The sequence below is a fragment of the Tiliqua scincoides genome, chromosome 14, assembly GCF_035046505.1.
Source record: "Tiliqua scincoides isolate rTilSci1 chromosome 14, rTilSci1.hap2, whole genome shotgun sequence".
NCBI lineage: Eukaryota > Metazoa > Chordata > Lepidosauria > Squamata > Scincidae > Tiliqua > Tiliqua scincoides.
The window spans coordinates 6,141,084-6,160,529 of record NC_089834.1 but is presented as its reverse complement, the minus strand read 5'-3'; the positions used below and the strand labels follow the sequence as shown (position 1 = coordinate 6,160,529).

The 19,446-nt window shown below is 46.7% G+C and overlaps 1 protein-coding gene across 1 annotated transcript in view; it reads left to right on the top strand.

Annotated features, from left to right (window-relative positions):
* The window catches only part of ZDHHC8 (zinc finger DHHC-type palmitoyltransferase 8), a 162,072-nt gene extending 147,819 nt beyond the window's left edge, over positions 1-14,253 (top strand). Inside the window, exons 10-11 of the mRNA XM_066609672.1 lie at positions 694-1,730; positions 4,861-14,253. Coding sequence (XP_066465769.1) covers positions 694-1,730; positions 4,861-5,044 — 1,221 coding nt within the window. The 3' untranslated portion in view covers positions 5,045-14,253. The remainder of the gene's footprint in view (positions 1-693; positions 1,731-4,860) is intronic.
* Positions 14,254-19,446: the final 5,193 nt, after the last annotated feature.

The following is a 19,446-nucleotide window of genomic DNA, read 5'->3' as shown; positions in this document are numbered from 1 at the left end:
CAGTGGGGTGTGAACTGTGCCTTGTGGTGTTGGGGGGGGGGGCTGTCACAGAAGTTTCCTCAAGGCCAGGCAACAAATGTTCTCTAACCTTGGGACTGCATTGTGGCTGGATCAGTGCTTGAAAGTTGGATAGGATTGGGCCCCTAATTTCTCAAAATGCTGGTAACATACAGGTGTGGCCCCATATCCACGGGGATCTGTTCCAGGGATCCTAAATATGAAAACCGAGGGTATGAGGGATATGAGTATTAATAGCAGGCCCCCTGTGTTCCTCCATGCCCATTAATGTTCTTTAAAGGCTTACCAGGAAGTGTTTCTTGCTTTAAAGTGGTCGCAATAAGCACTCAAGCTTATAGGGTGACAAGAACAGGCTACCAGTACCCAGAATGTCTGATGAAACTAGACCTAACTAGACAGGACAGGGAAGATAGCTGCTTCCTGTTTAGCATTAGGTCTAATTTCATCAGGCATCCATGGCAGGCTACTCTCATTGCACCAGTGTCAGGTGCCCCGACAACTAGGTACACCACTGGCAAAATCAACAGTGCGCCTTAAGGCTGAAAGTTTATGGTGAAATGCATTGATTAGTCTTTAAGGTGCTACAGGGCTTTTTCTTGCATACATTCTTAAGTCCACTCTTAATACGGCCTTGCTCTTCCTATCTTCCTTACAATTTTCTCTTCCATTTTTCAGATCTCCATACAAGAAGGGCACACGCAAGCATCCGTGATGGAGGACAACGACAGTAGCCTAGACTACCAGTCGGAGCCCAGCCTCGATATCCCCAACTACCGGAAGAGTTCCCTTCACAAGACCTACCAGTCATCCCCACTGCAGATAGACTCCTTTGCAATTAATTCGAGGTCGCTGAGCCTGAAATCCGCCAGCAGGCGAGGGACGGACAAAGTGGTGCTGCATCCGATCAAGTCGGAAGGGGCAGCCTCCACCCCGTACAAAAGCATCTTTTCCCCCAACTCCCTGTCGAACCGGAATGGGAGTTTGTCTTACGATAGCTTGCTCAATCCCATGTCCCCCTCAGGGAGGAGGTGCATAGCGCATTCTGCTGTGGGCTCCATAGGGTACCACTCACCATATTTGTCTGCCAAAATGTGCCACCTTCGGGGCAGGGAGCTCCAGCGCCCAGCCCCACAGAGCTTCAGCCCTGTGCTGGGGGGCCCAGCCCCACACCCACGTGACCCCTCGCCAGTCCGCTATGACAACCTGTCCAAAACGATCATGGCGTCCATTCAGGAGAGGAAGGAAATGGAGGAGAGGGAGAAGCTTCTCCACTCTCACCCGGACTCCGTGTACGCGGATTCAGGTGTGTATGACACCCCTAGCTCCTACAGTCTTCAGCAAGTCGGGATGCTTTCGGAAGACCCACGGAGCATAGCCATGAGATATGGCTCCAGGGACAATCTGATGACCGCGACCAGCTTCAGCACAAGGAATCCTGTCTTGCAGGCCTCTGTTTCGTCGCTCTCAAGTGCAATGACCAGGGCGTCAAGGACTTCCACTCCTTCCCTTCAGGCTGACCTAGCCAATAACAATGTTCAGGCCCACCAAGCACTGCAGGGCAGGGTGAGCAATGGTTCCTTTAAATCGCCTGGCCATCAGGTCCCATCGTCTCCCAGTGGGATGCCCAGGTCACCCTCATACGGAGGCCCCAAAGCCGTCTCATTTGTTAACACTGTGGAAATAACGGAGGCGCAGCCAATGGGGACTCCAAGGTATGGATAACTGCTGCCATTATTAATGGTTATTGTTCTTAAATTAATTGTTACAGTTGTTTACAGTATTAATAATCTTGCTCCCCTCCTTAGGAGGATTCTTTTGATATTTGAGGTTTTTGCTGGTGAAATTCTTTTGGGTTTTGGAATCCTCTCCACTTCCTCTTCTACTCTGCTTCCTCTTCATATCCAGGAAGCAGGAAGACTTGGTGGAGCAGGGGCAGGAGCAATATCTGGCAGATCACTGTATAAGAGGGGTGGCATTTAGGGCCCTGCCTCAGGTGAGCCCAGAACCAGTTGATGTGAGCTATGGGATGCAGAAGTGAGCCCCGGGGTCTGCCCATCAGCCTTTCTCCATGACAAGTACTATCACAGTCCTGGCATCTGAAGCATGGTGTCAGCTGTGGAATGCCCCCCAGGGGTGTCAAACTCATTTCATATACAGTAGTGGGCCGAACAGCATTCATGGCACATGCTGAACATGATGTCATTAAGCAGGAAGTGATGCCATCGAGCAGATGCCTGCCAGAAGTAAGCACTTTGTTCTCACCTGAAAACTCATTAGCTGCAAATGTCAGAAGAAAAAAATGTGCAACTCTTGATCATATTTTCAAGATATGGGACAGCCAATTATCACTTAGGCCAGGGGTGTCCAAAGTTTTTGGCAGGAGGGCCACATCATCTCTCTGACACTGTGTGGGGGGTCCGGGTAAAAAAAAAAGAATTAATTTACATTTAAAATTTGAATAAATTTACATAAGTTTACATAAATGGATATATTAAAGATGAACTTATATGAATGAATGAAGGTCTTGCAATAGCTCAAGGCCTATAATAGGCCTGGCACAACCTTTCCCTTTCTCTTGCTGCCACTGCTGCATCACAGATGTGAAACAGCAAGCAGTGGAGGAAGCCCTCATCCCACAGCTCATGCGAGGTCAAGCAGTCACCCTCACGCTGAGAGCAGTTGCGTCGGGCCAGTGCGGGCTCCAACAAATCTCCGGAGGGCCAGAGGCTCATTGGAGACTGGGGGCTCTCCGAGGGCCACATTGGGAGTCCTCGAGGGCCACAAGTGGCCCCAGGGCCAGGGTTTGGGCACCCCTGACTTAGGCCATCACTTTTCAGCATAGCAGCTAAGACAGGGTCTGCAAAGTGACGCCTCTGCTGAAAGCGTGGCCCGTATGATAACTGGGGGCTCTCCTAGTACCTTGACAGGTCTCCTGTCTCTCCCTCCCAGAACCTCAGCAGAAGCAGTGCTGCTGAAAGGGCAGATGATAATAGGGCTCTCCCAGCCCCAGCAGAACCACTCTTTCTCACCCTTCTGTGTCTGTACCACCCCCACAGTGTTCCTTTGCTTTCTAAGATCTCCTTCCATCTCTGCCTCCCAGAGCCGTGGCAGAAGCAGTGCTGCTGAAAGGTGCACTGGGAGAACCCAGTTATCATGGGGACCAGATAAAGCACTTCCGGCCCACAAGCCTTATGTTTGACACCCCTGCCCTACACCATCTTCATTGGCCTTTTAAGTACAAATGACTTTGCAGCCCTTCCTCCTCTTTCTCCCTACTGATTCAGAAATGTTGTCAGCAAGAGGTGCGCAGTGAGTATTATTGAGGTATTTCAACTCATCAAGTGAAAGGTGTACATTTGTCCTTGATAATGAATAATGGTATGCAGGTAGATTACCCCCTTATCCAGACATCTGATATCTTAATTATTTCAAAATCCAGACATTTTTGTCCAAGATTTGTTTTATGTAGTGTGAACATTTGCAGGTCTTGGGCTTCCGCATACAGTGCAGGGACAGGCTGTAAGTTCTGTTTTCTGCTCTGTGGTGTGGACCTGTACAGACACTGGTGAAAAATGTCAAAGAGGCCAGCAGGTACCCATATGGGGAACAGTGAAAAGAGCAAGAGGAAGCATTTTTTTATTATATTTATGCAATTATTCCAAAATCCATGCAAATCCAAAATCCAAACACATTCCTGTCCTAAGCAGGCTGGATAAAGGATACTCAACCTGTATAACGTAGGGGGAAAAAACAAACATTTTAACTTGAGTTCTACTTCCCGGACAATATAAGGAATTTAATTTGAATGATGTTACCGATGAGTGCTTTCTGTTTCTCTGAGCAGACGTGGCCTTTGAAATATGTGGTTGCCGGTTTTTTGCTCTGAAGATGCAGAGCTGTGGCGCAGAGGTAAAGCATCAAGCTCAGCCTGCAGAAGGCCTTTGGCATCTCCCGGCACAGCAGATGAAACATTCCTGTTTCTAACTCTGGAGATCTGGCACTGCTGCTGCTCTTGACTACGCTGACCCAGATAGATCAAGGCTGGCTCAGTGGAAGGCAGATTCCGGTCCAAGTGCATGACATTCTCATCCTATCCTCCCCACACACACTTGCAAATTGTGGGCCTGACCATTGTGAAATGGTCCACACTGGACCATACAGTGTGATATAATATAGTTGGTTCTTGGTATGCACGGGGGATCTGTTCCTGGACCCCCTGTGGATATCGAAACCTGCAGATAATCAAATCCACTGGTCAGCCCTCCTTCAACCTCTGAAGGAAGGCCTTTTGAGGCCCAGGGAGGCTGCGCAAGGGCTCTCTACACCCCAGAAAGCCTCTGGAAGGACTCTGAAAGGCAGTTCTGTGGCTGAACAGAGATTTGAAGTCTAAGTCCATTCACTTTCACCAAGCATACAGGTCAGCTCTCCTTATCTGCAGGTTCAGGACCAGAAGATTTGGCCAACATGGGTCAAGAGGGCCTCCCTGTGCCTCCTGGATGCAATCAGAAGTCTTCTGGTTGTGTCAGAGAGGCAGGCCTTTTGAGGCCGAGGGAGGCTATGGGTCATGGAACCAGTATGACCCAGAAGCTGCAAGCCATTCTGGCCACATCGTACCCCTGCCTTGTGGCTTCTGGGTAGTGCCGGTGGATAGTGTAGTATGGCATTACATTCTGGAGCATGGACCAGAGTTGCAAAACATTCTGGAATGCAGTGTGGTCACGGCACTACAAAGTTTAAGAACCACTGCTCTAGTGTGAAAACCGCTGCTTTGTGTGGCTCTTTGACAAAGGCGTGTTTATCTCTCCGCTAACCTCTGATCCCCTTGTCTTTCTTCCGACACAGGGAGGATATCCAGTTGAAGACACCTCACAGTAAAATTAATGGACAACCCAAAGGAATTTCCAGAATAGAGTGTCGACTAGGATCCGCACCAAGTTCCCAGGTTCCCCCCGTCAGTCCCGCTAGACACTCAAACGTTAAGAAGGTTTCCGGAGTAGGTGGCACCACTTACGAAATTTCCGTATAAAAAAAGGAATTCATAAAATAAAGAGCCATCCGCAAACCCAGCCATGAAGCTCGATGCACTGTGAAAATTCAGACAATATTGCCAACCAAGATGAGAAATAAGTGCAGCAGCTGAACGCCTCTGTTCTGGTTTTATTTTGTGGGTTTTTAAAAAAACAAAAACAAAACAAGAACAGTTCCTCTCTCTTTATTTGGCCAAAAACCAGCTGCAGCCTTATTCATGAAGGAATAAACTTTGTACAGCTCATTGGAAACTCTCTCGAACGGACATTTGGGAACAGACTTAACTATCGACGAACGGACGGCACCATCACTTTCAGATCACTCTTGCTTTTGCAGAAGAGAATGGAAAAGCCATTGTGCGTTTGTCTATCAAATCCTGTCATGTAGATGTTGTACTGTGGGTCAGAAATGTGGGCTCCGTGTTTCCCCCCCTCCCGGTCCCTCCAGTTTGATGGCGAGACATATGAAGGAATGACAAGGCCCAACAACGGATTTTAAATCGCTAGGTTCTTTGGAGGTGTGGGGTGTGCTACGGTCTGCAGCCCCCATCCTCCTGTCTGTTGTGGGTATAGCTGCTCCCTTCTTCACAATGGCTTACTATTCATTTCAGGGGAGGAAGCGGTTTTGTTTCTACGTACAAATCTGTTTCCGCCATTGGAATGAATGGGAGAGGCCACATGCACAAAAATCCATGTGCACGCATGAGCGTACGGGGGTCTACATGGGAGCATGTGTGTGGAGAAAGAACACCAAAATGTTGTCAGTTGCATTCATCCATAGTGGACACCTTCCTATAAGATTGTTCTCCGCACCAAGAAGTGCCCCATTGCCACGTACTGCCATGTGCGACATTCTGTGTACACGACTGTATTTTTCATGTAATGGAACTGTTGTGTGAGTCAGGAATTTCCATTCTATAAAGTATCTTGGGTGGGTTTTTTTTTTTTAAAGCCTATCCAACTCATTAAAAAAAAAATCAATTATACAGATGGTTACTTAGAATTCTAACCAGCCATCCTTCCTTCCTCCTTCTTGTGTGCTACTGGAGATGGGCTGTAATACAGTGTAATGTCTTGCACTGGTAATGTGTGTATAATCTCAGTGCAAAATTATTTTGACCTGTTGAATTTGCTGTGAGTGTGAGTGATTGTGTGTGTGATTGTCATCCAAGCTCATGCCTGTGTAGGTGATAAATTTGCTGCCTGGTGACCAGTGATTTTTTTTTCCCCACAAGCCCTGTATATTTTGAGATGTTATTCCAACACTTGCATTTACTCTTATCTAGATCTCATCCAGGCTAGAACCAAAATGAATTTGGGGACAAAAGAGAAAGAAATCCTGTAGTAAGTAAATTTCAAATATCCGCCATGTACTTGAAATCTATACGTTCTTTTCAGCAGTCTCTGTCACAGAAACTGTTGCTTTTCAGGATTTCGAACAAAAGTATTGAATTTTAGAACTTGAGACTTGATGTTATTGCCTTAAAATTCACCCGCAAATCATGATTTGAACATCATAAGGCATCCCTCAAAGCAGTATCTCAAAAGTGGAATTTTAAAAAATGGATCAGGATTCTGAATGCTGTCTTTCTTTAAAATGTTTGTTTGAGTGCTAATTGAGAATTAGACTCGATGTGATGTGGGTTTGCAATAAAGATCTGTTGTTTATTTGGAAAAAAAAAAAAAGAATACCAGTGGGGTGGAGATAGAATCATATTGGGATGCAGCACTGGAAAAGGAAGGGTTTCCCCCTTTCCCCCATTGTAATCACCCCCTGAAGTTGCTATTAGTCCTGATGTGGGAGGGGAATATTGGTGCCTAAATTTCCCCCTCCCAAGAGGCAAATACAGGCTTGGGGGGTAGAATTCTAACTGGGAAAACTGCATGGAGGAAAGGATTAATCCCCCTCCCCAGCGCTGCAGCCCTAATCCCATTAGTGCGCCGCATATTTTGAAAAACCACACAGGTGATTCTAATCACAGATCCTCCATGTCAGTGTTTCTCAAACTGTGGGTCAGGACCTATTAGGTGGGTCGCAAGCCAATTTCAGGTGGGTCGCCATTCATTTCAATATTTTTAATATTGATGCTACCTGTCAATATTCGCTTGATGCTGTGAAGTCACGCTACCTGTCAAGTCAATATTGACTTGATGCTTCCATGGCATGTGACTGCATTTTGGGAAATGTGACAGCTCTGTACTTTTAACAGGCTACTCTGTATATGCTTTTAACAATGTTAGTCAATGGGACTTACTCCTGGGTAAGGAGCCAGGATTGCAGCCTAGGATTATTAAAAATTTTCCTGCTTGATGATGTAACTTCCAGTGGGTCCTGACAGATTCTCATTCTAAAAAGTGGGTCGTGGTGCTAAAAGTTTGAGAACCATTACTCCATGTCATATCTACTTCAAGCCCCTCCCCCCCATATTTCTCATTGCAGGGACTGAATGTTTTATTTTGGGCTTTCCAATCACCTTCAGTCCACATTGTCCACATTGCAGTAGAGGGCTTGTTCTCTGGCTTTTTGTACTTACAATAAGATGACCTGGTAAGAAGAGGGCATGGGTGCTTCTGCCAGATACTTCCTGTTCTTCTGATTGGTCACTATCTTACCCAGTCAGAAGAGAGGAAAGCTTCTGATTGGACAAACTCTTAGATCCTACTCATTTTCCATTCATATTCATCTCATCCCCGTTCCCCAGTGTTTGATTTTTCTTTTCTTTTTTAAAGGTATGTTAACTTTTGGTTTCTGGATATGAAAAGATCTGCTAAGGATTCTAAAAATGCAGAAAAAGGCCACCAGCGTCCTTACTGTATATACAAAACATTTCCTGGGGATGGTGTCAGAAGTTATAATTTTAGGAGAACGTGGCTCTCAAAACATGTTTTAGAGTACTTGTGGCTTATAATTATAATTTTTTTTCCAGTAATCTTTACATGCTGCAGTAACTGACTCTATTTTTTTAAAATGTGGTTTTCCTAAACCATGTACCCATAAGCTCATTTCTCACTTTCTTTGGACTCAGAACCATTATTCCATCTGTGTTGGGAAAAAAAGGTTAAGTGACTGATCAGGAAGTCTGCTGTGTGAATCTCACCTTTGCCATTAACTTAGTAGGTGGCCTTGGGCAAGTCATACACACTCAGCCTCAGTCTTTCCCATCTGCAATATGGGGATAGTAATGTTGTACTCCTCACCTGATGGGATTGCTGAAAGGATTACAAAAAGATAATACACTTGAAGTGTTTTGAATCTTCAGAAGTGCTATATACAAATGATAAGTATTATTTATTCCTATGTTCACCAATGGATACCATCAATCGTCAAGCTGATTAACGGCACATTCCTAACCTGATGATTGGTGCAATCTTAAACCTAACCTCCTAACCTGGGAGGGTCGCAAATGTGCCATAAAGCACATTTGCGCCTTTGTGGGAGGAAGCCAGGCTGGCACTCCCAGAAGCACTGGCCTCCAGCAATGGAGGCCTCCATGCTGGCTTCCTCCTGGCTCCTTGCACTGGCTCGGATGAGCAAATGCAAGGGTGACAGGTAGGCATGGGGGAGGGGGGAGGGAGGCGTTCTGGCTAAGCCGCTTCTGGCCACAATCCTGTGCTGAATATAGTGCAAGCATCCTGGCTTGCCTGTTCCAGCGCAAGTTAGGATTGCGCCCTAATTCTGGGGCAAGATTTCAGGGAAGTGTGTAGTCAGTCAATGATGGACTAGATCAGGGGTGCCCAAATCCCAACCTGGGGGCCATTTGCGGCCCTCAGGGACCCCCAATCCGGCCCATAGGGAGCACCCAGTCTCCAAAGAGCCTCTGGCCCTCTGGAGACTTGCTGGAGCATGTGCTTGCCCAACGCGACGGCCAACTATTTGACCTCTCACGTGAGCTGAGGGCTCCCTCTGCTGTTTGCTGCTTCACGTCTATGATGCAGCAGCGGCAGCAAAGGAAAGGCTGGCCTTGCTTTGCACAAGATATTTTACAGTCCTTGCGCTATTGTGAGACCTTCATTCATTCATATAAGTTCTAATATATTCATTTATGCAAATTTATTTAAATTTTAAATGTGAATTAATTCTTTTTTTCCCAGCCCCCAGCAGTGTCAGAGAGATGATGCCAAAAAGTTTGGACACCCCTGGGTAAATAAATGGAGATGGACACTCCACCTGAAGTATAGATAGAAGACTCACAGGGGAACTTCAGTTTCACCAGTGGGCAAACCAATCATTTCACTTCATCCTGACACTGGGAGCTCTTTTGAATACGTCTGTCTTCACCCTTAATGGATCTGTGAAGCAGTCTGTCATAGAGAAGTGTCAGTCAGTTCACAGCTGTACTTGACTTTGATCTTGGGCACAAACAGTAAATGGCAACAAACTAGATATTTATTTTAATTTACTGTATTTATTTTTCACATTTTTATAATGCCCTTTCTCCAAGGAGCTCAGGGTGGTATACATAGTTCCTCCCCTCCTTTTTGTCCTCAAAACAACCCTGTGAGGTAGGTGAGGCTGTGAGAGTGACTGGTCCTAGGCCACTCAGGAAACTTCATGGCTGAGTGGGGATTTGAACCTGGATCTTCCGAATCCAAGTCCAACTGCAGAACTACTACATCCTGTCTCTCATAGCTCCATGGTGGAAGAGTCTGAAGGCCAAACCTATCCAGCTCTCCAGCCCTGGTGCAGTCATGCCAATGGGGTATATGCTGCATCTTGTGGTGGGAGGGTAGTTATGGAGGCCTCCACAAGGTAAGGGAACCTTTGTTCTCTTGCCTCTGGGCTGTACTGCAGATGCACTGGTGCTGGAAAGTTGGATAGGATTGAGCCCTTAAGAGTACCATTGGACCTCAGTATTCCTGGACACCCACCCCCATGGATATCAAACCCTGTGGATAAGCGAATTCTGATCCAATATGACTTCCAGGTGCAACTGGAGAACACCTCCGGTCATGTCCCGGAGCTCAGGTCTACCCTGCATCCCAGGTTCAGAACCTGTGGTGAGTTCAATTTGTGGGTTCTGCGGGTAACAGGCTGGACCTGCATTGGACTCTCCAATGCTCACGGCCTTCAGCTTTCCCTTTAACAAGGCAAGAAAGGAAAGTGGAAGAGAGCATCTGTACCTTTGAAATACTCACGAAGTTCTAAGGACTGCATTTATTTATATGTAAGGGGGGAGGGAGAATACTCCAAAGAGTATTATTGCTTAATGGAGTTGGCTTTATTGCAAATGATTGAAGACAGCAAAAGCTGAAAGCATTGGCGGCACATATTATCCAGGGAAACTGTAAGATGGATCCATGCCTGCTTCCTTTTGCAAATGGTAGCTTGTTAAATCTAGACGCAAGACTCCTCTGGGGATAGGGAGATGCATTTCATATTAATAGGCTTATGATCGTCCTGGTTTTTTTTTTCTTTCTTTCTTTCTTTGAGGTTTGCATTTAAAATAGGCCTGGAGACAGCAGTAAATTATTCAAATCTTCCTGGAAGTCAGCCGTGGATTAGCATAACCTGAAATGGCAGATGTACCCAGTTGGGTCCTAGTTCTGTCTAACGCCCTGATTCTAAGAACTATTACTTGGAAGTCAGACCCATTGATTTTGAGCACTATGCTCAGAAGGAAACCCCATTGTGTTCAGTGAGGCTTACTCACAGGATTGCAGTCTCATGCAGAATTTGCATCAAGGCAGTGCAGTCTTGTCTACTTAGATGTAAGCCCCTCTGCATTCAATGGGACTTACTCCCAGGTAAGTGGCTATAGGATTGCACTAATTAAGGATTGCACTAGTCTCTAGTTAAGATGAGGTTGCAAGCCACCGAATTACCCAGGGCACTGGTTCTAATTTTGGAGAGGGGTCTAAGCAAAATGTCCTCCAGTGCCCTCTTTACTACATCAGTGTCCCTCCATCTCTGTGGGCCGAGGTGAGCTTGCTGCGTAGACAAAGAGAAATAGCTTCTCAACACTGGGAGAACATAAGAAGAGCCCTGCTGGATCAGGCCATAGGCCCATCTAGTCCAGCTTCCTGTATCTCACAGCGGCCCACCAAATGCCCCAGGGAGCACACCAGATAACAAGAGACCTCATCCTGGTGCCCTCCCTTGCATCTGGCATTCTGACATAGCCCATTTCTCAAATCAGGAGGTTGCGCATACACATCATGGCTTGTACCCCGTAATGGATTTTTCCTCCAGAAACTTGTCTAATCCCCTTTTAAAGGCGTCCAGGCCAGATGCCGTCACCACATCCTGTGGCAAGGAGTTCCACAGACCTGGAGACTGGAGGCTAGCGGCCGTTTTAATTTCCCCGTGCTACACTGGGATATTATAGGAGAATTAAAATGGCAGCTGGGCTCCAGTTTCACAATGCTAAGGGGAACTGAGAAGGGGAAAAATGGAAAGGGGAATATGGGTTTTTTTTCTGACGGGCCCAATGCAGGTGTATTGCAGGTATGTGCCAGAGACCCAGCATTTGCCCAATGGCACCATGTGCTGACACGGGCCTGGAGTCACTGTGTGTTTTAACGTTGCCATTCCCTCGGGAGGCTTGTGATAGAGAAAGAGAGCGCCAAGTGTGGGGTGAAAGTGGACAGCAAGAGCACAGATGAGGGGGATGATCAAATGGGAGAAACCACCACTGTCTCATGGATGTCCAGTTGGGGAAATCTCTGGGTTGCAACTCTAAGTTCAGATCAGAGCCAAAGCTCTTGATCCCTGTGGATGCGAAGTTCAGGGTTGCGGGTGGTCGACTCTGTGAGGAATTGAATGGTGGACTTGAGTGGGCCTTAAATGTCTCTGATTTAAGTGGCGCGCCAGTTGGCCCCTTGTACTCTTTCAGCATGCTGTGACTTCCTGTAATAGTTTACAGTGAACTGGTGCTACTTGGACTCATGCAGGTTTCGCTCCAATGGGCTTTGTCTTGACCAAGGTGCTTTGGAGACCAGTAAGCGTTGCTTTTCTCAGTACTGGTTCGGCCCCTCAAACATTGGCAGTAAACCAGGGGTATTGGGAGGGGGAGATAACACTGGAGAGGACAAAAGGGGCTGCTTCTTCTCCTTTCCATACTCTGCTTCTCTTGATATTGTCCAATTTCCCAGGGAGGTGCTGAGCACAAGGTACCCAGTGATACCAGGCCCAGGACAACTATTGTACCGTGGGCCCTCCTTATCCTTATCCGTGGATTTGAATATCCCTGGACACTGAGTCCGCGGCACGAGGGCCTCAGAGGACCTCCTAGATGTGAATAGAAGTGCCTTCAGAAGCATCTGGGAAGTCTTCTGAGGTGCAGGGAGGTAGCACACAGCTCCTCATGCCTCAGAATGCCACACAGACACTTCTGAAAGGCACTTCTGGTTTGTCAGCATGGACCCCCTCTTTGGATTTCATTATCCAGGAGGGTCCTGGATTGGATCCCCCGCAGATACCATGGGCCACTCACTGTTCCCACTTAACGCCAACACCACCTGTTAAGATAAAACTTAACAGACAAGGAGACACATATATCCTACGCACGACAGTCAGTTCCTGATTGGATAAAACAAAGACAAAAATCAATTTCCTGAACCCCTGATTCAATTTATAGGTGCTTAATTATGGGACCATTAGTCAAAAAACTAGAACTTATCCTAGAAGTATCCACTTCCTGTATCTGTGCCCTTTTCCTTCCTGCATCTGTTGTGGATCCTTTGTTACATTTAGGACAAACCCCGATCGCAACAAAAGATTCACGGCAGGTGAAAACGTTCTCTCGACACTTATTTTGCTTCCTGTGTGCCTCAGGCCATCTTCAAACTGATTCAAAGCATTTTGTGGTTCACCCAAAGTTGTGTGTGGTCGCTTCAGACCTCCATCTTGCTTGCAAAACAGCAATTGTGTTTTGCGTTACAAACCCAGCTTTATCCCACCAGTGTCGTTTTGTAAACGCATTTCAACTGAGGTGAGCTGCAATTTTGTACCTTGAATTCATTATATTGGGGGGGGGGGAGAAGAAGAAAAAGAGATTTCTGGAATTTCATGTATTTTATCTTTCAACAAGAAGACAAGAAGGTTGAATTTTTTGTTTGTCTGTTTTTTTAACTTTGAAGCCTTAACAATTTTCTTCTTTGTCGGAATTAGCAATGGAGAGCGTTGACGAAGAGATACTCTGTGTGCCCAGGGCTGGTCCAAGATTTCCTAGAGCCTGAGATTATATACCAACTGCCATCTTTATCTGGGGGCACACTGGCTTCTCCTCTCCTCCCATTCCCTGAATTTGAAAAAAAGATAGGGGAATTGAGCTGAAAAGGACGTGCAGAGGAGAAGAGAGGCTGGACCAGTGACTTGACTAATGATGAGGAAGAAGAAGTGTGGAGGAGAGTAGTAGGCTAACTACTCTCCCATCCTCCCTCTTTCTCGCCATTCCCCTCTTTTCAAATCCAGGAAATGGGAGGAGAAGGAGGGATAGAGACAGGTAGGTTTCCCCTGTCAATCTGATTGAGGTGACTGTCTCAGCCCTGGATAGACCGGCCCTGAGCATACCAGATTTCTGCTTGGGCGTAATGCAAGAGTATGCCCTGATATGCTAAAACTGTGGTGAGGAAGACAAAGAGAAAGGGCTTTTTGCAGTATATTGGGGGGGGGGGAGAGAGAGAACAGAACATTCCTTAGGAATGTATATTTTTCACAGGAGGTTACCACGATGACGTCTTCAGAGGTATCAAAGAGATATCAAAGGGATTCCCAAGGCCTTTATTTCTTTGTATATATATATGTGTGTATATATATATAAAAGTGAAATTAAGTAATCTTTCTTTTGGTAGATAACCTCAACTGTAAAAACTATGCAGATATATGCTTTAATGTCAAAAATCTGATATGCAGAAGAGTTGGCTTGAGGACAGAGCAAACCCAGGGCTGTGTAAATATTTGCGCAGGATTCTTGCATTATGGAGCCTGGAATGGGGGCCTTTCCAGGTGAGGACCAGATGGCTGAGCCCTACAGTGGCCATGGTGATGCTTGCTTTGGTCTTACACTGGAGCCTAACGATGGAGAGACAAAAGCGACTGGAAAGATCAGAGGCAAATGCACGGTTTGAGAACCTTATATTGAGATATCTTTGTATTTCACCTGTTCTACTACCTTGAATTTTTGGAATGTATCTGCCCAGGCTTTGTGGAGCTCTGTCTGTAATTCTCATTTCTGTGGCTCTCAATTACATATGTATATATTTTTCAGTTTTTCGAGTCATTGTGTTGTTTTTGGTTACACCCATGAGCAGGACCAATTAATCACACATCCTAATTGATGTATTAACCAGCACTGCAAGCTGGGACAAATCACCAGATCAGCACTGGTGGCGGCGTAGCAAATGATCGTGTAGCCCGGTGCCAAGCTCAAAATAATACTGTGGAAGTGAGGTCATGCCCAGGCTTTTAAAAAAGTGAAAATGGGGGGAAAATCCACCTCCTCCCTCACCAGCAGCTTGCCGCCCACTTGCTCTACTGCCTCCCCCCAAATTCCCCCCATATTAAAACCTTATTGATTCCCTGCTGTATCATGACATCTAATTGGCTCTCAGAACAATCGGTCTCATTGGTCAGTTTTGAGTTAGGAAAATCCAGTTTTTGTTACGTAATGCAGTTGTGTTTTTATTTTTTTTATATATTTTATTTAAAAGATTTATATGCTGCTTTTCTAAACCAGCTCTGCTGGTGCTGACTGCACCCATCGACGTATCACTCAGGAAGCCTGTGCCTTCCCACCCACTCCAGTGCTTTTCCCACTGATCGCTGACAAAGAGCGATAAGTCAGCAGTAAGTCAGCGGGAGACGTGGAAGGGTGGAACAGGGACGAGGAGAGGGAAAAATGGGGCAGAGGGAGGCCAGAGAAGGGGTAGGGAGATGGGTGAATTGGGCCTGGGAGGGAGGAATCAATGGTGCTGCACTGCTGATATGCTAATCCTCTTCTAGGACTCATTCCTGCAGTGTTCCCTTGCCAAGAGGAGAGCTCCTGGACTGCCCCTTGTTAAAACGGCAAAAAGCAGGCAGGCACCCCGGATGCTACAGGGAGGAGACCAAGCAAAATAAGCTTCTTGCTTCCTTTTAATGTGGCCGTTGTAGCATCCAGGCTGCCTGCCTGCTTTTCATGTTCTTGTTTTAGCATTCTGTAAAAGGAAGAAACATACTCGGTTGGCGCCAGGGTGAAGAAGATAAACGAAGCTAAATAGTGTGTGTGTGGGGGAGGGGTGGCATGGAGAACCACAGATAACTGAATCCACAGATATTGAATCTGTGGATATGGGGGCATGCCTGCATACAAGTTCAGTATCTGGACTGGTATAGATATATATGAATACTTTAAGAAACATGAAGAGTTGGGAAAAGAATCAATAATTCTTGGTCAAAGGCAACAGTTACCAACATGTCACCGGCAGGCGCACTGATTCCTGAGGATGATGGAGCAACGACAGTGACCTGCCCCCTTCTTTCTCACCACACCTCTTGTGCTTTCAGGTTTGACTTCGTTATCCCTAAGTCACCCTCTGGCTTCTGATTTTCTTGCTGCCATTGCTTCCATCTGCCCTACTTTGCTGGTGTTTTAAAAGAGCAGGTAGAGGTGGAAGAGAGCATAACTGAGGTGGTGGCTTTGGAGCTTTCTTTGGGCAGGAGAAAAGGAGGGGGAGGAGGTGAGGAAGAGGAAGGTGATAACAAGCAGACGGGTGGAGCAGTAGGCAAGCAAGCTGGGCAGCCCAATCTTATGCTTCCTGGTGCCGTGGGTTACAGTGGCGCTGAAATGGCTGCTGCTACATCCTGTGGGGCCTGGGAAGTCACTGGGGGTCTCGCTGGTGCAGGCTTGAGATGCGTTATGTCGGACTCCCAAGCCTGACATGGGGAATAGGATCCAGCGGAGGAGGCCTCTGCCAGTTCCACCCCCTCCAGGATCAGCCCCACCGACCATTCTGCCTAGGAATGCCTCCTCACTCCCTTCTGCCCCTGCGCCACCTGGTGCTCACCTTTCCACCAGCAGTAGTTGGGCCTCTTTGGTGGTGCTGACAGGGTGGCCCTGGCCTCCCCGCTGGCGTTGCTTACTCATGGGTGCCGCAAATGTACCTTATACACATATAGCACTGAGGCCCGTAGGATTGGGCTCAAAGTCCCAACCTCTATCCGCAACATGGGGATAACACAAGATTGTTGTGACTCCGAGACAATATCTGTATTGAATAATACTCAAAAGCCAAATATTAAAACTGGTATTATTGCTGACGCGAGTATATTTTATTATTTATCGTTACCCAAAACATTGCCCATTGTCTGAACATTCAAAAAAGTACTCTTGAAATTCTCAAATCCTTTCTTTGTTCCCTGAAAAACATGTGCGTCATGTACAGTATGATCTTGTTTCGCCACGTGCCAATCAATGTCAGGTTTTTAGACAAATATTTGGACAAGACTGCTCCTAAATTGCTCTCAGCCTAAATGATAGATCTGTTTTTAGCTGCTGCACTGCCTGGCACCAGGAATCAGCCTTGTGCTTGCCATTCATATGGAAATATATAAGCATCTGTACAATTCCTGCTACATCCTTTACAAACGGGAAGGGACCCACTTAGAAAAAGGTTCAGATGAGTCTGTGTCTAGGAATTATCTCTCAGCAGCATCCCCCCCAAATCTGTTTTGATGTTTTAAAGCAGTCCAGACACTCTGAATAGCTCTTCTCAGGGAGGGTTCCCCCCCTTATAATACTTAGTATATCTGATTACATGCAAATCTGGCAGAATTTAAGAATGCAAAGGATTAGAGTGGCCCTTGCAGTGGTGTGATAAAAGTGAGCTGATTCTTTATCCTAAGAGTCAAAGCTTTCATCCCTGGGTTGAGATTTTCTGAGACCTCCTTAAACCATTTGGATGCTTTTAATTTCCATGCATTTGCAATATAATTCAGGCAGACCAAACTTCTATGGGCAGCTTTAAAATGTTTCCCCCGCTATGTCTCTGACATAACCCCTAACTACATATGGGAACACAGATAAATAGGGGAAGAATAAAGTCAGAGCAGTAATCCGATGACCAGAAAAGCGGTATATAAATACCCAGTTATTATTATTATTATTAACATTTTTTTCAGATATACTTACTTACAGCACATTTCTGTTCTGTATATGTGTACTCAGTAGCAAGTCCTATTGTGCTTAATGGAGCTTACACCCACAAAAGTGTGTATGTGATTTCCAAGGATGGACATTTGACTTGAAATGACACAATTCGAGTCATGAAAAAACAACAACACTGCTTTTGATTACTCAAGTTGATTCAAGTCACGGACATCACTGACTCCAACTCGACTTACAACTCCGGGCCAGGGACTCAGAAAAGAGTCACAACTGAGACTCGAGTCCCTATCTCAAACCCATAGGGTGTGTGTGTTCTTGCTCACTTTTTGACCTTGTGGTGATCCAGAAGCTGTACTTCAGACCGATCGCATCAACAGACATAGTGGGAGGAGAGTGGGTGTTTCCAGGAGGTGGGGTCCAGGGGGTTGAGGAGGAGGAGGAAGGCTTATCTGGTTTTTGTTTTTTTTAAATTTTGGCTCAAGGACTTTACTTGTTTCTCAGAATGACTTGTGACTCAACTCAAAATGACTCAAAATTTTCCACAAGGCAAGTTGCGACGATGCACGCAATGACTGACAAGTCTAAGTTGCAGGGTCACTGACTTGTGACTGGCCCAGGGGCTGGAGCAAATCCCTAATGATTTCAGCTTTAGGTACAAGGGTGTGTGATAACCAGGACTTGGGGTTCAATCCTATCCAACTTTCCAGAACCAACAGAGCATATGCAGCACCCTGTGGTGGGGATGTAGTCACGGAGGCCTCCACAAAGTCAGAAACCGTTTGTTCCCTTTCCTCAGGGCTGCATTACAGCTGCATTGGCAATGAAAAATGGGATAGGATTGGGTCCTGAGACCTGGAGTTTGGGGTGACCCTTGTTACCTTCCTCCTAGCAATTGACTCTGCTGTTTATGCACCACCCCCACCCAACAAGCACAGAGCACCGTAGCCCACAAAAGCTAGCCTGAGCTGCAATACATTCTTAGTCTTTCTAAGGAGTCCCAAGAATCCCAAAACAGTCCCATGTTTTCCCTAACATGTGAAGCCTCAAACTTTGCAGACCTAGCAGTCCAATCCTAACCTGCCCTGGTGCGCCTGCCAGTGGGCCTGCTCCACATCCAAAGCAGTGTTGGGGCCAAAAGTGGCTCAGCCCAGGGGAAGGAAATTGCCTGGGGCAAGAGGCGGCACAGATCTGAGCAGCCCAGAGCTGCCTGGGACCAGCAATAGGATCCGGCATAAGTGCCAGATCCTGACCCCACTCCTTCACCAGTCTCCTGCCCCCAGGCCTGCCTTCCAGCTGCCCTCCCCCACCCTGAAATGCCTCCCTCCTGCCCTTCCTCCCTCCCCCCCACCACAGGATGCAGCGCACGTCCTATTGGCATGGCTGCAGCAGCACCGGAAAACTGGGTAGGTTTGGGCTTTTAGGTTGCAATTTTCCGGGGGGGGGGGGTGAAGCCCCACTGAACACAATGGGACTTATTTCTGAGCAGACACGCATGGGATTGCACTGTTCTGATTGCACAACCAGCTTCTTGCAACGGTGACATGCATGTCTAACCTCTAGAGGTCACTGTTGTGATAGGAACAAATAAAAATCAGGAAAGTGGGAAGTGCACAAGTAGCTCAGAAATAAAACTATGTAAGTTCTGGGGGGGCTGGACACCTGGGAGGTTGGATTCAGTTTTAGTAAATGAATGACCCTTCTGGCACTATCGGTATCCTTCAATATCTTTTGGTATCTTTCCCTTCTTTCTTGTCCCCACACCTTGCGGGTCACACCTGTCCTTACAGGTTAAGAGAGGTTCCCGCACCATCCTGATGGCTGAGTTTTCTTGTGCTCTGTAGGCTTGGAGGAAACACGTCTGTAATCCTGGCAACAGGAAGGAGCATAGAAGCAGAGGAAATCAAATCAAATGCCCCCACAGCTCTTCCCCTCAGAACTGCTCCCCTACCCCTCAAGGCTTCTCCTCCAGGGAATTCTTCCCCTGCTAAAAGGATTTGCAATGGCATCTGCTGAAATGTGGGGTGTGTGTGTGTGTGTGTGTGTGTGTGTGTGTAAGAAGAAGGCTGTGATCCTGCACTTTCCGTGGGGTACGTTCTACTGGTTCCATGGAATATAATGGGCCAGAGGGCCCAATCCTATCTAACTTTCTAGCACTGGTGCAGCTGTAATGCAGCCCAAGGTTAAAGAACAAATGTTCCAATACCTTGAGGAGGGCTCTATAAATGCCTCCCCACCACAGGATGCAGTGCACGCCCCATTGGCACAGTTGCACCAGCACTGCAAAACTGGATAGGATTGGGCCCTAAGTCATGCAT